At 49.7% G+C, this 24,528-nt stretch overlaps 1 protein-coding gene across 1 annotated transcript; it reads left to right on the top strand.

The window, feature by feature from the left end:
- Positions 1-659: 659 nt before the first annotated feature.
- Positions 660-24,340, top strand: LOC310749152 (uncharacterized protein C16orf96). The gene is made up of 16 exons (XM_083585704.1): positions 660-1,368; positions 1,963-2,067; positions 2,941-3,021; positions 5,253-5,327; positions 6,512-6,650; positions 8,015-8,088; positions 8,239-8,349; positions 9,190-9,264; positions 9,437-9,601; positions 10,525-10,643; positions 13,165-13,227; positions 17,766-17,852; positions 19,505-19,664; positions 20,303-20,402; positions 20,757-20,843; positions 23,342-24,340. Exons 1-16 carry the CDS (start codon positions 946-948, stop codon positions 23,485-23,487), a joined length of 2,010 nt encoding a protein of 669 aa, XP_083441830.1. The 5' UTR covers positions 660-945; the 3' UTR covers positions 23,488-24,340.
- Positions 24,341-24,528: the final 188 nt, after the last annotated feature.

Below are 24,528 nucleotides of genomic sequence, written 5' to 3'. Positions count from 1 at the left end.
GCAAGAATGTTTCTTGGCCCAAAATGGAAAGAAGCAGAAGTCCCAGCAAAGGAAGAATGGATACAAAAACTTACGGAATAGGCAGAAATGGCAAAACTTACCTGAAGAATAAGAAATCAAGATAACAAACTTTTAATAAAAGAATGGAAATTGTTTATTGAATATTTACAGATAAATTGAAAACAGATAAACACCCTGGCAGGATTATTGTAACAACCTGCAGTTTCATATGAGTATATATTTAAAGTTGATAATTAAATGAGCAAATTAAATGAATTTGGATATGCAGAAGATATTCAAAAATAAATTTAAGGAACCGCAGAAAGAGGGGGAAGGAAGTCAAGCTTTGAAATGTTAAAATGATTGTAAAATTAATGAAATGTATAAACCTGAAAAGTATAATTAAAACAACAAAAGACATCAAGGAAAAGGTTTCCTGGCTCTGCCAGGAGCAGCAGCTGGGTTGGAACTTGCCAGTGGCTCTAGTTTGGTGGGCATCAGGGGAAGGAGTGCGACTTGCCAGCCTCTGCCCAGCTCCCAGGGTGCCAAGGCACAATCTTCCAGCCCCGTCCCTCCTTCATTTCCAAGAGCAGCTTCCCTTGGCACCAAATGCTGTTTGAGTATGCGGCTAATCTGGCTCCTATCCAAGTACCGCCGTGATTCACGACAGGCTCGGCTGGTTCCCTGCCTGCGCTGCCCATCTTCCAGATCTCCCCGTGTTCCGGCATCTCCTAGCAACCAGCAGAAACTTTCCGCGCTGAGCAGAACTCTGAGCAGCAAGCCTGACGGTGTTTTCCCCAGATAAATCCCATGCGCACATTGTCAGTGACTGATTAACTCAGAACCTACTGGGCTGTGTTGCTGTCCTGTCCCCAAGACAACTAGCTAACTTCAGGGCGGAAATCTCGATACCCGGCTCTTTGGAGGCCGGCTGCCGGAAGAATCATGACCCACAGCATCTCCTTTGCAGAGCTGATCAACCTGGCCATTGGGACGCCAGAACTGGGCAATGTCAACTTCAACGCCCTCCATTTATTCCTGCACAGCCTCTTGGATCACCTCCACCTGAAAGACATGAAGAAGGAAATCACCGACGATGAGCTGGACTTCATCAAGCCCCCGAAAGACCTGGCCACAAGCGTGGCGACCTCCGAAGTGGTCCAGCCGGCCAAGAAATCCAGCTCTATCTTCCACCAGCTGCACGACAGGGTTGTGGCGCTCGAGAAGCAGCTGAATTTCCTGAACGAGGCTCCCACCACCGCCGAGCTGCTGGCCCGCAGCCAAGGAGCTGCCCAGCCGGCCCAGGACATGTGGCAGATTATGCAGCTGAAGAAGAAGATGGAAATGAACGAGGCCGGGATGACCAAGGTGAGTCTCCCCGAAAGTAGAGAGGCACCTTCTTTCCTTCCTCTTTTTCCTGGGCAGCTGGCGCAGCACACCTGGATGTGGCCCCCTGCCCCACTACCTGCAAAAGAGAAGGGACCGTGATGTTTGCAATGGCCCACCATTCATGATCAGATGGTGGTCTGGAAATGGCCCTGACCCTGTGGAAGATGTAGCCAAGCCCTTGAGGGCAGGGATGGGCGAGGCCTCCTGAGGTTGCTGGCCTCTGGTTCCCATCAGCGCCAGCCAGCACATTCCAGGGACGTTGTGGCCCAAGAACATCTGGAGGGTCCTGGGCTCCCCATTCCTGGTCCATATCCGACTTCTGAACTCAAAGGTCTGGATGCAGACAAGGACCAAGAGCAGAAACGGGTGGCTTGTGCAGAATGGGAGAGGGCCTGAGCTTTGCAGAAAAGGTGTGTGTGTGTGTGTGTGTGTGTGTGTGTGTGTGTGTGTAGACTGAGCACACTCTCCATAGTTCCTATCAATGGCCAGCTCTGCCCAGCCCTCCAGCTGCTGATCTCCCAGGTGTCTTCGTCTGGTTCCAGCCATCACTAACTCCCTCTCTGTCCTGTCCAGGCCATGACTACCTTGCAGGAGCTGCTGAACAACATCTGCACCCTGCAAACAGCCACAGAGGGCTTTCAAGGAGAGCTGGGGCAGCTGAAGGAGCACTTCACCAAAGTGAGTATCCCCAGAAGATGGAGACAACACCAGGAAGGGGCATCTCGCAGTGGGGCAGAGGGCGTTTTTCTTTCAAAACGAGGGGGGCCCTGTGAATGAAGCCTGCCTGGGCTAGGCCCCCAGAGGTGCCTCCCAGAGATATACAGCCCAACTGTGGTTACTCAGCTGGCATGGGGAGGCACTCTGGACATGCTCAGAGCCCCTCTTTCTACTCTTGTTTTTTTATTATTATTATTAGCAGCAAGTCCACCTATTCTGTGTTAAATGGAAGGCACAGTGGGCCATTGGCACAGCTGCACTCTCCAGCCCTCCAGAGCAGGGGCAGCCCCCTGGTTTATGAGGTCATGATCAGGCCCAAAGATGGCTGGGGCGCAAGTCTTGCAAGGGCCACCAGACACGCCTAAGAGCACATAGTTCTTGGCCTGCTTTGTCACCTTCATTGCATCTTTGCAACTATCCACCCAATGGAGGTCTTCGAAGTGGTTGCTTTCATCCTTGGAGAGCCGAACTCTGGAACCCCCAGAGCCAATTTTGCAAGGTACTTTGAGGGCAAAATTGCCCACCTCTGTGCAGCTCCAAGTGCTGCCCAGATCACCAAGACGCTTTTTGGGGGTGAGGCAATAGAGTGTCAGCAATTCAGCTGCAGATGCTGTTGGAGGAAACTCATTCCCTGGACCCATTTCAGCCAAGGTCTGGTTTTGGGGCTTCTGTCCTCCTGACCCACACTGCCCTTCCGGAGCGTTACGGTGGGGGAGTGTGGATGTGGAATTCTCAATGCCATTGTTTGGCTCGCAGCTTTTATGTAAGATGCTTAGAGACCAAAGTTGATACCACTTACTATTATTACATAATAACCATGTGATAAATAAACAGCTCAACGTTGACGAAATGAGGGAGCAGCTCACCCGATTAGATGAGCAGGCCAGAAAGATGGACGGGATCAGGGAGCAATTGGTGAGTGCAACTTCCCTGACTCCCACCCGCCCTGCCCTACATCGCGAAAACGGATGGAATATACTCGGAGTCGAGTGTGGATTTCATGCTCTTTATACAGCTCATAGTAGTGAGGAATGGAAGTTCCCCCAGAATGTCTGCTTTATGTACATTATTTACACAATGGGCCCACGTGATTGGCTAATTCCGGGATTCTCCTGTAGGCCAATCAGGTTGTGGATTCACTTCCACCTGGAGCTGGATTGGGTGGCTCCTGTGGACCAATCAGACTGCTGCATTCTGGATCCTATTGTTCTGGGACCAATCAGACTGCAGCATTTTGTATCCTATTCAACTCAGTACGTAACAGTGGAGAAGATGCTTTTGCTCTGTGCTGAGGCTGGACAGGAGCCTTAAATGTTGCTTGTGTGTTTGGAGCCGAGAAGAAGAAACGCGGGACAAGAGCGATGCCTTCCTTCCAGCCTCCTGACCTACCTTCCTGGGACCAGGCGGCTCTTCTCAAAGCTGGCTCTGAGCCTAAGAGCGTAAAAAGGACCTGCTGAATTAAGCCAGTGGCCCATCTCGTCCAGTGTCCTGTTCTCACAGGGGCCAGCCAGGTGCCTCTTCTGGGAAAGCCACAAGCACAGCAGCCCTCTCCCCTCCTGCGGTTTCCAGGCAGACCCACTTCCTTCCCCAGAGGCAGGATTTGTCCCTGTTTTAGATGGGGGACCAGCCAGCCTTGCATGTGAGCCCAGGACACCCACAGCTCGCTCTGAGCACAATACACCTCTCTCTCTCTCTCTCTTCTTAAATTTTTTATTAACAATTTCAACATAACACTATATCAAAACATATCATATTCCTTACCCCCCCCCTTTTCCCATTCCCCATCAAACCCCCCCTTTCCCCCTAGACTTCCCTTAGCTCCTCTCTCTGATTTCTCAGCATGTGTTATTCTCTGCATATTATAACATTATTTCAGTTCTTACATTATCTATCCACCATGTTATCAATCACTAAATTTGTGTATGTTTATTCAAAACCTGCCAAGGAGTCCAATTCATTTTGTTGTCTCTTTAAATACTTTGGGGGAAAAGCTCCCATTCTTCTCAGTTTAGCCAGTTCTGCATAGTTCATCAATTTCTCTCGCCACTGTTCTTTTGCCACGGTTTCCTCATTCTTCCATCCTTGTGCTATCCTTGCCTCTCTCTTGACCCCCCCCCCCCCCGCCTCTTATTGCCGCTGCCCTGCTTCTTCCTGGCCCAGCTCTCTGCAGGGGCATCGATGCAGACGAGGGGAACGTCAGGCGTCCGCCCTGGTCCGCTTGGAGAGGGTGGGAGGGATATAAATTTAATAATAAGCACCTGTACCAAATCATAGCAGTCAAGGGGGGGGCCTTCCAGCAGCGCAATGAAGGTGAGGAATGCAGGAGGTGGCTGTTGTCCCAGGTTTTGACCTTTAAAGCCCTATGCGATCTAGGACCCTCATACCTACGGGACCACCTCTCCTGGTATGCCCCACGTAGGACCTTAAGGTCCACAAATGACAACACTTTGGAGGTCCCAAGTCGCAAGGCGGTTAGATTGGTCTCAGCTAGGGCCAGGGCCTTTTCAGTACTGGCCCCAACTTGGTGGAACGCTCTGTCCCAAGAGACCAGGGCTCTGCGGGACTTGACATCTTTCCGCAGGGCCTGCAAGACAGAGCTGTTCCACCTGGCCTTTGGTTTGGACTCAGTCTGACCCTTATGTTTCCCTCCTCTTATGGTTTTGATCTATGGGCTACTTTTAAAATGAGGCTGCATTTTAAATTGCATTCTAACCTGCATTTTAAATTGTTTCGGGCCCCCCTATTATGTTTTTATTGTAATTTTACCAGTATTAGCTACCCTAAGCCCGGCTCTGGCCGGGAAGGGTGGGGTATAAATAAAATTTATTATTATTATTATTATTATTATTATTAATTAGGGACCCTTCCACAAAGCGGCTCAGCAGGACAGACAGCAGTGGGGGGCGGAGAGGCGAGCGTTGCTGCCCCTCGCTGGGCCCCGTCTCCCTACCAAGACAAGTGGCTCAGTGTGGCTCATGCACAGAGGCTGGCGATATGGGAGGACCACTTAGCCAAGCTGAGCCCATCTGTGGGGTGGGGTGTGGGGGGAGTCCCCTGGTTTCTTTATGGCCTCTATTGCTCCCAGGCTGGGCCGTGAGCGATGGCCTTTCCCACGCAGGTCCTCACCTTCTCCCTTCCCAACACAGGGGAGGTTGGGCTCCTTGGCAGACGCTTCGGACCTGGTGCGCTGGAGCTCCCTCTGCGAGATGCTGACGGGAAAGGTGAGTGTGCGGGACAGAGGAGGGGGGGCAGGAAGGCAGGTTCCCAGCCCCCATGCCCTGGGGGCCCTCGCATGAGATCCTGCAGCCCCATGGAAAAGGGAGGGAGGAGAACCTCAGTGCAGAGGCAGCAGGATCCCTGTTGGACATGCAGAAGGTACCCCCTTGGCGTACCTCCACTAGAAGGGAGTGGCAGGGAAGACCCCTCCCTGCCCACCAGCCCTGAGAGCTCCTGCCAGTCCAGGGTTGCCACACGTCCCGAATTTCCCAGACATATCTGGAATATTTATTTATTATTTCATTTATCTACCGCCCTGTACCCGGAGGTCTCAGGGTGGTTCACAGAAAAGACCACAATATATAAGAGCAAAATCAAAACAATAACCCAATAACACCCCCCCCCAAAAAAAGAGCTACATTTTAAAATATAGGCTGTCTCTAGGAGTATCCAGGCAGGAGGGGGAAAGCTCAACCACTTTTCTCTCTGGGCTTTCACTGTTTGAAATATGGCAGCCCTATGCCACTGGAGTCTACGTTTGCCACAGGAGGTCAAGAAACTCAGCCGGCTCATGTGGCTGCCTCCAGGGGGCAGGGGGCCTTTCCTCCGGTCCCTCCCCCTGGTCTGTCCATGGAAGGCTGGCCAAGCCTCTTCCCATTGCCACGGCCACCCATAGCATCATGGAGGCAGCCATGTCTCTGGTGAAAATGCAAAGGCCATGCTATTCCGCAGAAGCCTGCTTCTCCTTGACCGCCACATCTGGCCCTTAAGCCAGAACTTTCTGACAGTGAGAGCCCTTTGACAGTGGAGCGGTCTCCCTCGGGAGACAGTGGGCTCCCCTTCCTGAGATGTTTTTAAGCAGAGCTTGGGTGGCCATCTGCCATGGATGCTTGGGCTGAGATTCCTGCATTCCAGAGGGTTGGAGTACAGGATGTTCAGGGTCCCTTCCAACTCTATGATTCCATGAGTTTGGCTCACTGTTGAATGGCTCTCACTCAAGGCTCAAACAGTCAGACCCTCGCTCCACCCAGCCCAGTTTTGTCTGCCCTGGAGGGCAGCAGTGGCTCTCTGGGTCTCTCCCAGCCCAGGGACTGAACTCGGGATGTTCTGCATGCAAAGCAGGCGTTCTCATCTCACCCACCCCGGTTTCCCCTCCACGGTCTCTCCTACACATGTGCTTGTGTTGCAGAGCTACACCGACCCAGAGGGCTTGGAGAAGTCGTCCCGGGAAGTGCTGGCTACCCTGGGACAGCTGCCCGAGAAGCACGAAGCGCTCCTGGCCCAAATCACTCAGCTGGAGGAGCAGATGAAGCAAGCCGGCCTTCGGGGTGATTCCTTGGGCGACCCCACACCCACCCCAAGTGTGGCAGTGGGAAGGAAGAGCCATACACTGGGGGTGGGGCTGACACCTTCTGACCCAGAGGCCCCACCAACACATCCGGGGCGGAATTGCAAGGCACACCCACCCACCCCAGAGAGCCAGTGTGGTGTAGTGGTTAAGAGCGGTGGACTCGTAATCTGGGGAACTGGGTTCGCTTCCCCGCTCCTCCACGTGCAGCTGCTGGGTGAACTTGGGCCAGTCACACTTCTCTGAAGTCTCTCAGCCCCACTCACCTCACAGAGCGTTTGTTGTGGGGGAGGAAGGGAAAGGAGAATATTAGCTGCTTTGAGACTCCTTAGGGTATCGATAAAGCGGGATATCAAATCCAAAGTCCTCCTCCTCTTCTTCTTCTCATCAGCTGGTGGGCCGGTCTGGAGCCAAGCTCAGGGGCCAAGTGCGGAGATGCACTCTCTGCATGCCCAGAGGCACCCTCTGTTACAGTTACCTTGGCTCCTCCAGAGTCAGAGCAATGGCCCATCCAGCCCAGCCTCCTGTTCTCCCAGTTGCCAACCAGGTGCCCCAAAGGGAAACCAGTAAGCAGGACCTGAGCAGTGTGGGAATGTTCAGGGAGGCAGGAGAGGATACAGTATATTGTTTATTAATATCCTTCCTAACTTGTGCTAGCAAGTTCTATAACTTAGCAGAGTTTACATTCCCCTTTTAAACGCACAGCAGATAGCTGGTTGCAAGCTTGTTTAAGCCTCTCACTATTAGGTTCCTGGTAAGTTCCCTTATATCCCTCTTAAAAGAATAAACACAACACAGTCTTGATTAAAGTATATAAAAGAAGTTTACTCACATCATCAGTTCACAGTTGGATCCCTGAAGGCAGACTTAGTTACAAAGTATATACATGTAGATCTATCCCATGTGGGAACAATCCCAGTGTCCCAAGAGCATCTCTAGCTAAAAAGCTGCTCCAACGACGGAGGATGTCAAAAGAGAAAGTGTGTGCAGTGTGTCTTGTCCTTTTGTTACCTGGACAGGTAAGGTCACACCCACCTCTAGTCACATGCAAAGGAAATATGTCCCAGTTAGGAGGAAACAGGAAGTTTTCAACTGGCTGGACCAAACACTCCCCTGCATGTCCACTCTAGGAAAACAAGGAATGTTGTACTTGACTGCTACTTATGTATCACATCCCACATAGAAGAGCAACTTTTCCTTTCTGCAGTTTCCAGCCCCTGGGATTCAGAAGTGTGGCTGCCTCTGACTGTGGAGGGCATGGTGACTAGGAGCCATCACTTGCTCTCTCCTCCAGAAATTTGGAGGATGAGTCAGCCCAGCTGTGAGCCTTCTTTCTGCTTGCAGGCCTTTCTGGAGAACCACCTGAAATGGAGTCTCTGCTAGAGCGAATAAATTGGATCCAAAGTCAGGCTGAGAAGGTGACTTTTGGAGCAGGGGCAGGAGGGGAAGGGGGAGCTCAAGAAGGTCCTCCACACCACCCAGCTGTTGCCTGTCAGGTGGGTGTGCACCCGGTAGCACCCAAGGGTGCACCTGCTGAGTCTCACAGCTCCTTTGCTTGCTTTCCCCAGGGCAAGGAATCGCTGAAAGGCACCATGGATCAGATGCAGAGACTGAAGGATCAGTGCGAGAAGCTGCAGACGGGCATGGAGAGGCTGATGAAGAGCACGTCAGACATCCAGGTGAGCAGTGTCACTCACCTGGGAAACTGTGAGAAAATCAGAAGGGGGTCCGTCTAGCTAGTAGCTATCGATAGCTGTCACTGCTGATGGCAAGGGGAATATAGGGTATAAAAGGAGAATTCCTGGATGCCAGGATCCAAATTTGGGGCAAGTTCTCTTTGGTAAGAGAGCGCCAGCAGAGTTTTAAAACCACAAAATATACAGCAAAGTTTGGAGATATTATATAGGCTGTTACAATATGCCCTTCTAAGTCTCTTCTGAAGTTCCCCTCTTCGCCTAGCGTAGAAAAAGATCACACATTGGGTGAGTTGAAAATGGTTTACTTACATACTCTTCAGAGGTCTATTTCATGCACCTTTCCATACATCAGCCAGAAAACACAGGCAGTACAACTTGGTTTAGTTCAGTGGTGAAAGTTCCTATATTATTTATATAGCAACACAAGAATGGCTTGTAAAAGCCATGCGGTCTGAGCTGGAATTTGCCTTTTTCACGGCCGACATACACTGGATCTACTGCCCTGCTGCCAGCCAATGCCTGTGTGAGAGGCAGGGAAGATCTCCCAGGGCGGGAAGCTGGGAGAATAAAGGGAAGAGCTGAGAGGGTCCACCCCTTTTGGGTGAGGCAAAGGTTAAGATTTACCCCTGAGAGAGGGCTTTGCTTTTTTTTTTTTTTGTACCTCCTCTTCTCTCTTTTTGTTTTACTCTTGCTTAGATTGGTTTTTTTATTATATTGTATAACGAAAAATATCATTGTGTACCTGGACACACACGTGTGTGTTCCAAATAATCTCGGGGCATAAATGCTGGTTTCAAGTGCTGCTTCTGTTCCTGTGCACAGACCATGCGCATCATGTTGGAGCAGCTGGATGTCACAAAGGCAGACAAAGCCCTGATCCAGGAAGAGATGAATGTGGTAAGTGGACCGCGTGGAGCTGGGAGGGGGCTCATGCCTCCAGGGGAGGCGCATGGTCTGAGTGACGGGGCCCTTCCCACTCTGAGAGCTTAGCCTCTAGGGGAGGGTTGTCTTCCTTGGCCCCCCTGCTGCTGGAGGGCACTGGAGAGGGCCTTGCTGCTTCTCCCCGCAGAAAGCCGACAAGAGCCAGCTGGAGGCCAAGGTGAACCATGTGGAACTGCAGTCGGCCACCGCCCAGCTGAGCGAGATGATGCAGGACCTGCTGCAAAAGATGTCCCTGCAGGACAAGGACTGGCAGAAGGCCCTGGAGAAGCTTTTCACCGACATGGACTGCAAGGTGACGCCCTCCCGGCAGAGCCACCAAGTGCAGGCGGGCATCAGGGGCAGCCCGGCTGAAGCCTCACTTACTGGGGTCATATGGGTTCCAAGTTCCAGCAAGACCTTGCGAGAGCGGAGGCCTCCGTGTGATTTTGCACCCGGAAACCACCACAGTTGCTTCTCTGGCAGCAGAGGGGCGCCCATGGAAGTGCTCCTTGGAATCGACCACCTGAGGCAAATGTCTCCATCTGCCTCCTGGGTGACCCAGCCCTGGCAGACATCCTTAGCGGTGGGCAAAGTTCCCAGCCTGCATTCCCAGGGCTCACAACCTCCTGGCGTTCCTTGCCTGGTGTCATGGGCTGGTTGGACGCAGAGGAATGGTGGGAGGAAGTAGCTGGGCAACCCCCAAGGGAAGAAGGCTCAGTGGGATGATGATGAGGGGTCAGAGGGGGAAGACTGGGAGGAGGTGTCAGATGAAGGAGCAGGGCTGTGTGAGCTGGGAGAGTCAGTGGCAGAGAGAAGTCCAGAATCAGAGGCAGAAGCTGAAACAGGAGAGGAGGGAGGCCAAGAGGCAGAGATGAGTCCGGCTGGTGAAGAGGCACAGGGATCTCCCTCTCCCAGAACCAGGAGAGGCATGAAGAGGAGGGAGGAGAAGTTAGCTTCACATAGGCATAGTCTCAGATTGCTTGGGGGAAAACCCTGGAGAGGAGGAGACATAGCCAGATGTGGGGACGTTGTTATTAAAATGCGTATATCATCTCGACCTTTAGTCTCGGCCACTGATCCGTGGGAAGGGGCAAGACCTACTGTGGATGAGCTGCTGTGCTCATTTGGCCAGACACTCCGGCAAGTCTGTGCGGATCCTGGCCTTGCTAATAAAGTGTTAACTCCAACGTGCACAGTGCGACTGACCACTGGCTTACTCCTGCCACCTCCCCACAGCTGGACCGCATGGCCCTGGACCCTCTGAGCCGGCAGCTGGAGCAGGTGTGGCAGGTCGTCAAGAAGTACCTGAGCGAGGGCCCCCGCTTTGACGCAGACAGTGCCGCTGGCTTTAAGAAGTGAGTGTGGGGGGGGGGGTTGGCAGGGAAGCTGGGGCTGAGCATCTTCTCTCCATCGTCGTGAGAGGCAGGGCAAGGGCTTCCCCTCTGCAGTGCCAGCAGCCACTAATTTTTGCAGCACCGCTGCAAATCTGCCTCAAGGCTTGCACGGTGTCAGGATTTATGATCTCCCTCTCACACCAAGACACAGCAGGCTGGCGGTTTTATAACTTTCATTAAAAAAAACCATTTTATTTAACATAATTATTACAAAATACAAGCAAAATACTGCAAATACATACATACATGTATATTTCAGATAAGCACACATGTATAAAAAAGAACAAAAAAAGGAAGCAAAGGAAAAAGAAAATGAAAAAATAAGGAGAAAAAGAAGAAGAAAAATTTGAAGAATTTCTTCCAAATTTATTCTACAAATATCTCAATAATAAAATTTCATTGATTGACTTCCATCGCTTACACTGCACTTCCTATATACATTTTAAGAAAAATTGTATCTGTTATTCCGTATTTTTCCCATACAATCTCATACAAATATGCTAATCAATAAGTTTTCTAAATCTTTCATAAATTTGTTCTAAACACAACCAATACCTTACACTTAATCTTTGTCTACATAATCATTTAAACATTTCCATTGTTTCTGGATTATATATATATATATTTTGTCTTATCAAATCAGTCAGCTTTGCTAATTCCAAGTATTCGCATAATTTATTCAGTCATTCTTCTTTGATTGGAACGTAATTCCCTTTCCAATTATTGGCTATTAACATTCTCGCTGCTGTTGTCGCGTACAAGAAAATATTAATTTTGTCATTCAGGATGTCACCATTCAAAATTCCTAATAAATATGATTCTGCTCTTTTATTATGTGATGTTTTTATTAGCTTTTTAATTTCCTCATGTATCATATTCCAATATTTCTTAATTTCCAGACATGACCACCACATATGGTATAATGTCCCAATCATTCTATTACACCTCCAACACTTATTATCACACGGTTTTTTCATTTTTGCAAACCTATCTGGCTACATATACCATCTATGATGCATCTTCATGAAATTTTCTTTCAATTGATAAGAAGCCGTAAAATTTATATTTTTTGTCCCAAATTTAACCCAATCTTTGTATTCAATTTCATAACCTAAATCTTGTTCCCACCTTAACATATTCTTACTTTTAATTCCTTGATCTATTTGTATATTATTTAATAATTTATACGTTTTTGTAAGTATTTTTTGTTTATTTTTGCAGCACCACTGCAAATCTGCCTCAAGGCTTGCAGGGTGTCAGGATTTATGATCTCTCTCTCACACCAAGAGACAGCAGGCTGGCGGTTTTATAACTTTCAGATTTATTGGTATTTACCCAGTAGTTCAGTCCGAGCACACAGCTCCATCTTCCTCACTCGATGGGTCAGTTGAGCCCACTGGAGGGTAGACTCTTTTCCAACAGGATATACGCCATCTGCTCTGCCTTCGGTTGGCCCGATGCCAAGCCCAAATTCTGTTCATCCTCCTAGTCTGAGGAGACTCCTGAGCAGATTCTCCAGTTTGCCTCTCCTCCCCTGAGTGTCTGAAAGCTGCTACCCCTCTGTCTGCCTTTTGCTGTCCTGGGAATTTACAACTTGCATTCCAGGACGAGAGGGGCTCGCCTCACTCTCTGCATATGAAGAAAGCAAGCCTCTGTCACTTTCTGCCTGCCCCCCTCTTGGTCCTCGGAGCCCTCGCTGTCGCTCTGGGAAGGGACTTTCCTGAAACAGGGCTTGGCCCAGATGCCCGAGTGGCAGAGCGCAGGCTGGCAAGGGGGCTGGCTTGTTATTTTTTTAAAAAAAACATTTTTATTAAGTTATCCATTTTAACACTCCAATCCAATCACATTAAATATTCCAAATTATACATATACATATCAAATAATCCAAATATTCTGCCGAATTATGAATTTTTTATTGGGACTTCCCATGCTTCAAGTTCGGGGGGGGTGGCTCTGAGCATCTCATATCTCTACTGCTTTTGATAGTCATTTCCAATAGTTCCTTTTGTTAACATTCCTTCTTTCACGGCCTCTGAGTTGTTCCCACAAGCGAGATGACGTAAACAATGATATGTTTCTGCGTGAATTTTATGTGTATGATTCCCCATCCGTTTGCAGTATCTCCTCACACGCTGGTATTTCTGCCGAATCAATCCAAAAGTCTTTTCGCTGCTGGCAGCCGCCATCTTCCCTCAGTTCCGATGAAATCAATTCTAGGCGTCTGCTCGTTAATTTCCCCAGACCGGTTGCATAAAACTTTAGCCTTTCCAGGGGAGATTTACCAAATCGAACTTGAAGTACAAATATAATTACATATTAAAGGCTCACCTCCAAGGGGGCTGGCTTGTTCTGCTGGCCCTGCGGGTGCTGACCCCCACCCAACCTGCCATGTGAGACATCTTCAGGGTTATTCCATGGAAGATGGATGGTAAAAGGACATCCTTCCTCAGGTGGTCAACTCGGGTCTCTTTGTGCTTTTCAGACAGCTCTTTGAGAGAGTGAAGTGCATCTCCTGCGACCGGCCAGTGACCATGATGACCGGGCCGTGAGTACAGACCCCCTTGGTACCTTGAGGGTGGGAGGAGGGTGGCTGCTTTGCGGGGGAGGCAGCCCTGGGCCTGTCAGGAGTTCAGCCTACACTCGAGTAGGACCCTGGTAGGGACACATGCCCGACTGGCATGTTCCCTGCCTCCTGGTCGATAGTTCGGGAGCTTCAAAAGTTTTCTTCAACCCGAACATCACAGCGACCGATGCCTACAGACATCGGCACACTTAGGGATCCACAGAGTTTGCGCAACTTGCGTAACAGACCTCAGCAACTCAGCATTTTGGCTAATCTACTTTATTTACATATAAACACCCACGGAGCACTGCAACATGGCTCCCTCTCTCTCTAGCATTCAGAGAGCATTTGGCACTCTCCAGGTGCCCGGCTTGATTCCTTGTTGGCCTCCCCCGTCAGCGACTCCCGGCAAGACAAGGCGAGGTCTTTATCGGCCGATCCTTCTTCAAACGTGAGAAGAACACAGCCACTCCTCCTCCCTCACTCCCTGCCATCCCCAGGGAGGGGAAAGAGACAGACAGAAATGTATTTACATGCCTTTATTTCTGTCTTTCCTCAGTGCAGAGAACAACATGTCTGCACTCTCTGATACCCAGCTGCAGAGTGAGAATAACTCCACCCATGTACTTCCAGTACAGGGTCATGTGACACTCTGAGCTAACATCCGGTGCTCAGAGCACATAATAGACTGTCCCTTGTTCCCACGGTACAGTCCCAAAACATCAACATCCTGTTTGGCTTTCCAGCCATCTGGAGCACTCAGCAGCATTGCTCCTTTTTCGTAACAACCTCCCCCAAAAGAATCAATGCATGTTGCGGCAAGCAAAGCGTGATCCAGAGAAGAAAACAAACAGTTGTTATACACATAACACTCCCCTGTTGTTTCAGTTCCACCCTTGGAACTACCCGCCACTGGTTTCCCCAGTGTACCTCTCTGGTTGTCTGGTTTTCAAGGAATGAGTGCATCTGCATTACCTTGGCTAGCAACTCTCTGTTGTGTCTTTGTCTCTGACTTAGACACAGCTCCAACCTGTCCTCGGTTGTGTACAACAGCAACACATGCAACAGCTAAATTAGCATACTCTTCTGAGTACCTTTTGGGTGGTTCACCCTTTGTGACTCTCTCAGACCTACGTAAGAGGTGCTGATCCTCTCTGCTCACTGGTTCTGTCTCAGGACTCTTAGGAGAACCAGTTCCAACAGTAAACAGTGGTTCATCCTTTACCTGTGAAGGTCTATCCATTGTGTGAGATTTCCTCTCAATGACTGTGACAACAGAGCTGTCTGAGCTATCACTGTCACTCTCAGTACCACTGTACTCTGTGAAATCATCATCATCATCTGAATCGTCCTCTGTGGGAAATGTGTGTACTATCACTCTCTCCTGTTCAGGAGCACTCTCTAGAAATTTTGTGAGAATCACCTGACCAGATTCAGACAAAATTACTCTGTAGAGACCCTTTTCATATCCCACAAAAATGCCTCTGGCATTCTTTACTCCACCTGGAGCTTCTGTCCTCACATGAGACCCAAAAACCTTGAAATGGGCAACAGAAGGTTTTCTCTGGAACAGTTTCTCAAAAGGAGAACTTCCCAACTCTTTCGAAACCTTTCTCACCCATGCATGACAAAACGACATGAGTGACTCCGCCCAGAACTCATGTGGCAGATGTGAACTAAGCAATTGCGCATTCATTCCCTTTTGCAATTCTTTGTTCACTTTTACACAAACACCCCTGTTCCACGCTTCCGCTGAAACAGCAATCTTGTGTCTGATCCCCTTCTTCTGCAGGAACCTCTGGAAATCCTGTAAAAGAAAAATCTGCTTCTCATCTGTCAAAAGACAATCAATGTTAGCATCATGCATGTCTTTAACCTTGTCACAAAACTCTTGAAACCTTTCCAAGGCTTCCTGTGGTTTCTTTAACATATAAACCCAGACAAAGTTAGAGAAATGATCCACACACACAAGATAAAATCTTGCATTGCCTCTAGATGGTTCTAGAGGACCAATCACATCAGCATACACCCGCTGAAACGCTCTGTCGACCCTGGCCACCTTCTTGGCGCTCGTTTTGGTCACACCTGCAAGAGAAATCATGTTAGACTCAGAATTACATTCCATGTAATCACTTTGGTCAAAAGTCAACAAATACAGTCCATCTTTCTGTCTGGCAGAAAGATATAACTCTCCATCTTTGAAGATCTCGCAGCTCTTATCATCATAGGACAGTCTCAGTCCTTTCTTTGCAATCTGCGAAACACTCAGCAGATTGAACTTCAGTTCAGGAACCAAGTAAACATTGTTTATTGTCAAGTTCAGACTCTTAAGATAGACAGTGCCAACCCCGGTCGCTTCCAGCTTCTGACCGTTGGCTTGTTCCACAGCGAAGCTTTGCTTCTTAAACGTCGAAAAGAGTCCTCTGTGCGGGGACATATGAAAATTACAGCCCGTATCGATTACAAAAGAGTGTCCAACATCTGGCGTGGTTCCTTTCGCCATCAGGGCCTTTGCAGGTTTCACCGAAGACTTGGTATGACCTTTGCCTGCTGCCTCAGGCTTTGCTGAGCGGCCCTTCGCTCCTTTCGGCTGGCGTGGCTTCTTGCAGTTTCGCTGAAGATGCCCAGTCTGTCCGCAATTGTAGCATCGGACAACGTTCAAAGCTACAGCATCCTCTCCAGTAGCAACATCAGTGGGGGAATTAGAACTCCGTTCTTCCCTCCCCCTGTCCTTCACCTCCAGTGCAGCAAGCCTGTCGTGTTCATTCAAAACAACGGCACACACCCTTTCCGCGGTCAAATCGTTCGCGGGGAGGGAACCCAGCTGACTGGCAACGGTTTTGTAAGTCCGATTTAAGCTGTTAATCATCATGAAGCAAAACACTTCCTCCTGCAGACGGAAATTGCGTTCCACCATCTGTTGGCGCAGATATTTCATCTCCGTCAGGTGCGCTTGAACATCTCCATCAGGCGCAAGCCTCAGATTGGTCAGCTTCTCAAAATATAACAACGCTGAAGAACCAGCATCTCTCTGGTGTGTTCTACGCAGCGTTTCCCAAATTTCCTGTGCATATTCCAAATCCTGAATATGCACAAGTTGATCATCCGAGACACACAGAATTATAGCCGTCCTGGCCTTCACATTCTGTGATTCCCAACCTCTGGTTGGTGCTTGAGGGATGGGGTTCTCAATCACCCCAAAAATCCTCTGATTCTGCAGCAGGGCCTTCATCTTTACAGACCAAGATGAATAATTGTCATTAGTCAGGGGAGGCGGGTAAGGCAAGGCTCCCCCCTTCTTGGGATCCATTTTGAATCCAAGTCTCAGCTCTCCACTCTCGAGCTAGTAAAATCCCAAAAGCTCCTTTTGAGCTGTCTTTCTGCCTGTCTCTCAGGCAGGCAATTTCCAAGCTGTCTCAAAGTCAAAACAAACTTTCGCTTTCCCGGCTCTGACTGAGCCAGCCCCAGGTGTCAGTAGTTTTCCACTGGCCTGACTGTCGTTGCTTAGCAACTGTGCATACCTCTTCGTTATCTCACCACAAAAATCTGTGGTATGCAAGCCTTTACTCTCAGAGCTGGTTTTTTTTTTCAAACGCAGCTCTCGTGAACCAGAGAATAAATCAATCTGCATTCACACTTTTAGCCCGATATTCAGCATACCTTTTTGGGGCTCCGTTGCTTGGAAAACACCCCCTCTTGGGGCCAGCCGTCTGTTCAGCTTCTGGCTGCAATTGCAGACGTTATCTTCTTTCCTTGGTGCAGAGGATGGCACACGATTCATCAACCTCTCACCTCTCATGCTGATTCCCATGGATCAGATAACCAGCAGCGTCTGCTACCATATGTTGATATCAAGCCTTGTCATTCAGAGGCATTTGGCACTCTCCAGGTGCCCGGCTTGATTCCTTGTTGGCCTCCCCCGTCAGCGACTCCCGGCAAGACAAGGCGAGGTCTTTATCGGCCGATCCTTCTTCAAACGTGAGAAGAACACAGCCACTCCTCCTCCCTCACTCCCTGCCATCCCCAGGGAGGGGAAAGAGACAGACAGAAATGTATTTACATGCCTTTATTTCTGTCTTTCCTCAGTGCAGAGAACAACATGTCTGCACTCTCTGATACCCAGCTGCAGAGTGAGAATAACTCCACCCATGTACTTCCAGTACAGGGTCATGTGACACTCTGAGCTAACATCCGGTGCTCAGAGCACATAATAGACTGTTCCTTGTTCCCACGGTACAGTCCCAAAACATCAACATCCTGTTTGGCTTTCCAGCCATCTGGAGCACTCAGCAGCATTGCTCCTTTTTCGTAACATCAGACAGCAAAGAGAAAAAGAACAAAGGACAACAGTCCCACTTCACAGAACACAATAACACAAACATCCTGTCTCCATCACTTCCCACTCTGTGGAGTCAAAATGTACACCGTCATGTGATAGACAACAATCCCATGACTGCAGACACGGAGCAGGAATTCTAATAGCCCCCCCGTCTCACCCCCCTCTCTTTTCTTCTTTGCAGACACATGGTGACCATGCGGAAGGGCAGCGCACGCCGTCGTCCGGCTAGTGCCAGCGGCTACGAACACCTGACACGGCTGCAGAGGAAGTGAGGAGGGGGCACTGCGATCGGGGTGGGAGTTGCGGTTGGGGGGCCATGCTGATCACCCCACTCGGAGGGATGCTAAGGGGGGAGGGACAGGAGGCCTGGGCCCTTTCTGCATCTGAAATCAGGGGCAGGCAGAATCGGGGCTCAACCAAACTTAAGGGTAATCTTTCACGATACGGCTCCCTGTGCAAGGCCAAGATTTGGCTCCCTCAAATGGATCTTCTCAATTAAGGATGTTCTCTATTTTGCACCCCCTCGGCTTGGCGCCCTGTGCAGCAGAACCACCCACCCCCACCCCATATCTAGTGCTGCAGACATCCACTTCTCCCAGGCCATACGTCCAGTTTCCCTTGGACATATCCAGGACTCCAATGGCGAAATTACCATTCGAGGGACATTTCTAAAAATCGGCGAAATGTCCCGGTTTCCCCACAACCCCCCAAAATAGCTCAACAATTTTTTGTATCTGGATACTTCTTGATATACGTCAACCCTCGTCTGGGCAGTTTCCCGCTTCATCTGTGATTTCTAGACATGGGTCGGAGCAGCTTCCCCCTCGTCCCACTCCTCTCCCTTTAAACCAGGACAAACAGCAACCTTCGGAAAACCCAGCTGCCATGAGCTCCGTCCGATTGAGCCCTAAAGAGCAGTTTTCTCTGGAGGAAAGGCAGTGAGACAAGAGGAAGTTTGGAGAAGCCCTCAGCCTCTCTGGTTCAATGTATTTTATCTTCCTGTTTCTGGTGGCCAGCCTCTCTCCAGGGTCCCTTCTGTCCCCAGAGCCAGGGCTTTCCCCCCTTCAGGTGGGACTCACAGGAACTCAGTTCCGGCACCTCTCTGGTGAGTGCCATTGTCCAGGGGGCTAGTAGAAAAAAGACAGTCACAGAACTGAGAAATTGCACAAAACAAATGAAATACCGTGAAAATCCCTAAAACGAGAAGTAATCAACTGGAAATATTATCTTATGAAAATAAACTAAATAATACAAATAAAAGAGTTTAAGGAAAAAATTAGAAAAACCTAAAATTGAACAAAGCCTTAACAGGATGCCTGCTACAAATCTCGTTTCACTGAACTATTCAGTTTCCTCAGAAGGAAATAGAAAAATCATAAACCTTAAATGACCATTTAACATCAACAGTAACATCTAGACCATGGGAATGTTTCAGCCCTGTTCTTGAGTTTGTTTAAAATCTAAAACAGCTTATCTTGTATTCCTTTCTTTGAATTTGTGCCATTTAGATTTTTTAAACCATTTTGTAAAGGCAACACTAGAATTTTCATAGCTGAGTCCTCAACTCTTTATTACTGTGCTTGGCTTCCTCTAAGCTGGGCTTTGTCTAAAACTTGCCATTTAGGTTTTCAAACCTTTTTTGTAAATTCAGTATTAGAAATTGTACCTTTGAGTCCTTAATCCGTTTTGCTTCACCTAGGTCAAGGTAGGATTATAATACTTCAGAATTTTTGGGAGTTTTACCCCCTTCCCATTAATTTTGGTCATTTAAGGTTTATGATTTTTCTATTTCCTTCTGAGGAAACTGAATAGTTGAGTGAAACGAGGTTTGTAGCCGGCATCCCAATAAGGCATCGTCCAGGGGACGGGCAGTCTCCAGCCCTTGATGCCGAGCCCCCTGGCCTGGTCTTCTTTCCTCAGGGACGGGGAGGCGAGCGAGGCCAGTGGCGCCCAGCCCCCGCAGACCTGCTGGCAGTGCCAGGCCCACCACCAAGCATGCAGCATCAAACGCCTGACCCGATCCCAGGACCTCACCACCATCTACCCCTACGGAGACCCGACAGCCATCACTTACGACAACGTGAGCGGCCGCTGGGCCACCTCGAGCCGCCTGCCGGGGGGAGGGTGCTGGGTGGGAGATCTGCCTGAAGGACCACAGCAGCTAAGGGTGGCCCCGCTGTATCTGGGGCACCAAAAGCCCATCTAGTCCAGCCTTCTGCTGGCGGCCAGGCAGGGCTGGCCAAGAAGCCGGCAAGCCCAGCTGAAAAGCCAAAGCCCCCCAAAACTGCCGGGAGGTAGATTCGACTGCTGGTCCTTCTCTCCTCCTCTGTAAAGGCATTTGGTGGTAACGCTTTCTTCAAGATATCTGAGCTGGTACTGGGCCTGGGCTGGGTCTGTTTGTTTCGTGATTCCCAATATTCATATGCCACCAAGTGATAAATGCCCTGTTGGTGGCTTACGAGTAAAAACTAAAAAAACAAACATAAAATGCAACTTGAAACTAAAAACCTAAACCAGCAAAAAGCAGCGGAAAGAAATATTTACGACTGCCATTGTCTTCACCCGGCGCCTAAAAAGGTCATCGTGTAGGCCGACCTCTCTGGAGGGGCCAACGCTGGAAAGGCCCTGCATCCATTTGTTTCATTTTGCCCACACTCCACTCTGTCCTTACTGGGCCTTGGCTCAGCTCATCTCTCACAGCCTTTGTCCCCCTTTCAGACCGAGGTGGACATCCTTGGCGTCAACGGCGTCCTCTACAAAGGCCGGGTGGACTCCCAAGCAGTCGAGCGCTCCCTCGCCCTCCAGAGGGAATTCACAGGTGCGGCACTTTGAGGGCAGTGGGCACCTCTTTGGGGTCCAGTTGCTCTTCTGCCTGGGGCTTCACCCGCACAAAGACCTGGCCTCTCTCTCTCTCTCTCTTGTTGGGTTTTTTCCACGACTGGCTTGAAGCAGAATTAAAACGGGGGCTCCAAGCAGCGTATCTCATCTCTCCCCCTGGTCTCCCCGGTCTAGTGTGCCAACTCTACCCACTACACCACACTGCCTCTCCTGCTGGAGCAAGAGACAGATGAGTGAGCAAGCAGGCAGCCATTGGGGAAGGGGAGGAGGAGGAGCAGCTTCAGGGGCTTCCGGTGGTGGGCTGACCGGCCTTCTCGCTTCCCTCCCCTGCCAGTCCTGAAGTATCCCCGGCCCCCCTTGGGGAACAGGATGGAGAGAGCCCGCTCTGCCTATGCCGACGTCAGCGCCTCGCCCTATGCATGTGAGTCTTCTAAGCACGCCTGGGCTGGGGGAAACACTGGCAACTGGGCACCAGGGAAGAGGGGCTGGAATCAGACTCGGGGGCCGTGATCCGTGGGGGACGGTACCAGCTGGGAGCTGCGGAATGGACCAAATAAGAGAATCCCTCCTCCGCAGAGGTGCTTTGAGCTTGGATCCAGCAAAGGCTGTATTGCAGTTTCTAAATCATATGGCAGCAGAAAGCACAAACGGGTGTTGCTTCTTTCTCTCTCTTTTTAATATTTTTTTGAAAAATTGTATACATATAAAACAAAACCCCCCTTCATGGATCACTGCCTTGCCGTGGCGAAGGGGCTTGAAGAACTCAGAGAAGCTATGAACTACGCCGAGCAGGGCACACAAGATGAACAGGTCATAGTGGAGAGTTTTGACCAAACGTGATCCACCTGGAGGAGGAACCGGCAAGCCACTCCAGTATCCTTGCCAAGAAAACTCCATGGACAAAGACAACAGGCATATAAAAGTTATGACGCTGGAAGATGAGCCCCTCAGGTCGGAAGGCGTCCAACATGCTACTGGGGAAGAGCGGAGGGCAAGTACAAGTAGATCCAGAGCTGATGAAGCGGCTGGGCCAAAGCCGAAAGGACGCTCAGTTGCGGATATGCCTGGAAGCGAAAGGAAAGTCCAATGCTGTAAAGAAAAATATTGCATAGGAACCTGGAATGTAAGAACCATGAACCTGGGTAAGTTGGAGGTGGTCAAAAATGAGATGGCAAGAATAAATATTGACATCCTGGGCATCAGTGAACTAAAATGGACGGGAATGGGCGAATTCAGTTCGGATGACCATCACATCTACTACTGTGGGCAAAAATCCCGTAAAAGAAATGGAGTGGCCCTCATAGTCAACAAAAGAGTGGCGAAAGCTGTACTGGGATGCAATCTCAAAAATGATAGAATGATCTTTATACGCAGAATACATCATGCGAAAGGCTGGGCTGGATGAATCCCAAGCTGGAATTAAGATTGCTGGAAGAAATATCAACAACCTCAGATATGCAGATGACACAACCTTGATGGCAGAAAGTGAGGAGGAATTAAAGAACCTTTTAATGAGGGTGAAAGAGGAGAGCGCAAAATATGGTCTGAGGCTCAACATCAAAAAAACGAAGATCATGGCCACTGGTCCCATCACCTCCTGGCAAATAGAAGGAGAAGAAATGGAGGCAGTGAGAGATTTTACTTTCTTGGGCTCCATGATCACTGCAGATGGTGACAGCAGCCACGAAATTAAAAGACGCCTGCTTCTTGGGAGAAGGGCAATGACAGGCCTAGACAGCATCTTGAGAAGTAGAGACATCACCTTGCCAACAAAGGTCCGTATAGTTAAAGCCATGGTTTTCCCAGTAGTGATGTATGGAAGTGAGAGCTGGACCATAAAGAAGGCTGATCGCCGAAGAATTGATGCTTTTGAATTATGGTGCTGGAGAAGACTCTTGAGAGTCCCATGGACTGCAAGAAGATCAAACGCATCCATTCTTAATGAAATCAGCCCTGAGTGCTCACTGGAAGGACAGATCGTGAAGCTGAGGCTCCAGTACTTTGGCCACCTCATGAGAAGAGAAGACTCCCTGGAGAAGACACTGATGCTGGGAAAGATGGAGGGCACAAGGAGAAGGGGGCGACAGAGGATGAGATGGTTGAATAGTGTTCTCGAAGCCACAAACATGAGTCTGACCAAACTGCGGGAGGTAGTGGAGGACAGAGGTGCCTGGCGTGCTCTGGTCCATGGGGTCACGAAGAGTCGGACACGACTAAACGACTAAACAACAACAAAACAAAACCATTTCAAACATTAAAATACAGAGTTCTTTCGAACCCTCAGACCTCCTTCCCTCCCTCCATGGGTTCCATCTTTAAGATTAAATTAATATTACTGCATCTTTTACCCTTTTCTATCTATTATATAACCATAATTACCATAAAAAATGCCACGTTACAAGTGTCTTTACATCCCTGCCAAAGATTTTAACCGTTTACAGTGGTCTTTTAAATAAATTACAAATTTACTCCAGTCTTTAGAAAAGACTTGATCTTCCTGGTTTTGGATTTTCCCCGTCAATTTTGCCATCTCCACATACTCCCGTCAGTTTTACCTACCATTCTTCTTTTGTTGATACTCCTCCATCCTTCCATTTCTGGGCTACTAGCATTCTTGCTGCTGTCGCTGCATACATAAAAAGTATTTTATCTTCTCTTGGGACCTCTTCACTTATTATACCTAGTAAAAAGGCTTCTGGTTTTTTGACAAATGTATTTTTAAACATTTTCTTTAACTTATTATATATCATTTCCCAGAAAGCCTTTACCAATGTACCGGTACATGCCCACCACATATGACAGAAAGTGCCCTTTTTCTCTTTGCATTTCCAACACATTTCAGAATTTATTTCGTACACTTTAGCCATTTTCCTCGGGGTTAGAGACATCGTTTTCATATAATTTCTCTCTCTCTCTCAGTGCCTTCTGTCCGAAGGATAGCGCCAGGACGCCAGCAGCAGCTGCAGATGCAGCAGGAGATCACCTTTGAGACGGTGGACGGGACGGTGGCCTCCACCTTCAGCCAGAGCAACTTCAAGAGCGGTGGAAGGTTGGCGGGCATGTGAGCTGCGCCAGTGGCTTGCCCCTTGGGCGGCTCTGCCAGGCAGCACCCGCCCCCCCTTGTGTTAATTGCGGGTGCCCCCCTCCCCCGGCAGGTGGGGCTGCGACTCAGGAGTAGCTCCAGGGCTGCCCTGCTGGGCCTTCCCCCTTCCCTTTCGCCGCCCAACTGAGAGGGGCACTTCAGGCAAAACCAACCCTGGCCCCTCCTGCCACCAGCTGCTGCCTATAGAGGCCCAGTTGCCCCTGGGAGATTGGGGGGACCTTAGCAGCAGCAGTTGGTGAGCAGCATGGGTGCTGGCAGGGGAGGGGCAGTGTTTGCCCCCAGCCAGGAGCGGGAGGGGGTCCAGCCAGGTGACCCGGGCCTCTCCCCACCCAGTTGCCAGAATGCCCCTTTTGGAAGACTCTGTCCCCTGCCCGGGGGCCACAGTCAACGCAGCTCATCCCTCTCCCCACGGGTCCACGCATGCCCACATACAAAGTGGAAGCTGGAGGTTGTCCGAATGAGTCTTACTTTAATGGGAAAGGTGAGCTTTAGATGCCAGAGAGAGAAAGATTATGGGGGCATTTCCTGGAGTTTGCAAGGAGGTGAGCTGCGCATGCAATGACCCCCCTCCCTACTTTATCTGTGGGCATGTGAATTATACCCCTTATTCCCTGGGCAAAAGCTGGCACCAACTCCTCTCCAGCTCTTGCCGCCTGCCAGGCCCCCCCCTAGTTCTTCCCAGGGAGGGCTACAAACCCCCAGATGCCCCCCTATGAGACCCCTGGAGCTACTCCCGATTCTGTCCTTGGGTGGATGTGACTTAGAGTTTGTCGAGCAAGGAAGAAACCCATAAAGTTTTTTGTCTGTTTTCTTAATTTGCTGCCAGCCGTTCCTCCTGTCGCATTTGGCTAGGATCACAGAAGTTGGAGTGGGGGGGGGCTGGAACCACTGGGCCTCCTTTGCGGGTATATTGGGGTGGGTGGGAAGGCTGGGACACCCTTTGAAGGACCCCCTTAGCCGCGAGCCAGCCCCAAGCACACAGCACAGCAGTTAAGGGGTAATA

The sequence above is a fragment of the Podarcis filfolensis genome (genome assembly GCF_964270895.1).
Source record: "Podarcis filfolensis genome assembly, chromosome: 14".
Classification (NCBI taxonomy): Eukaryota; Metazoa; Chordata; class Lepidosauria; order Squamata; family Lacertidae; genus Podarcis; species Podarcis filfolensis.
Note: the sequence above shows the minus strand (reverse complement) of the source record. Positions and strands in the feature narration are given on the sequence as shown.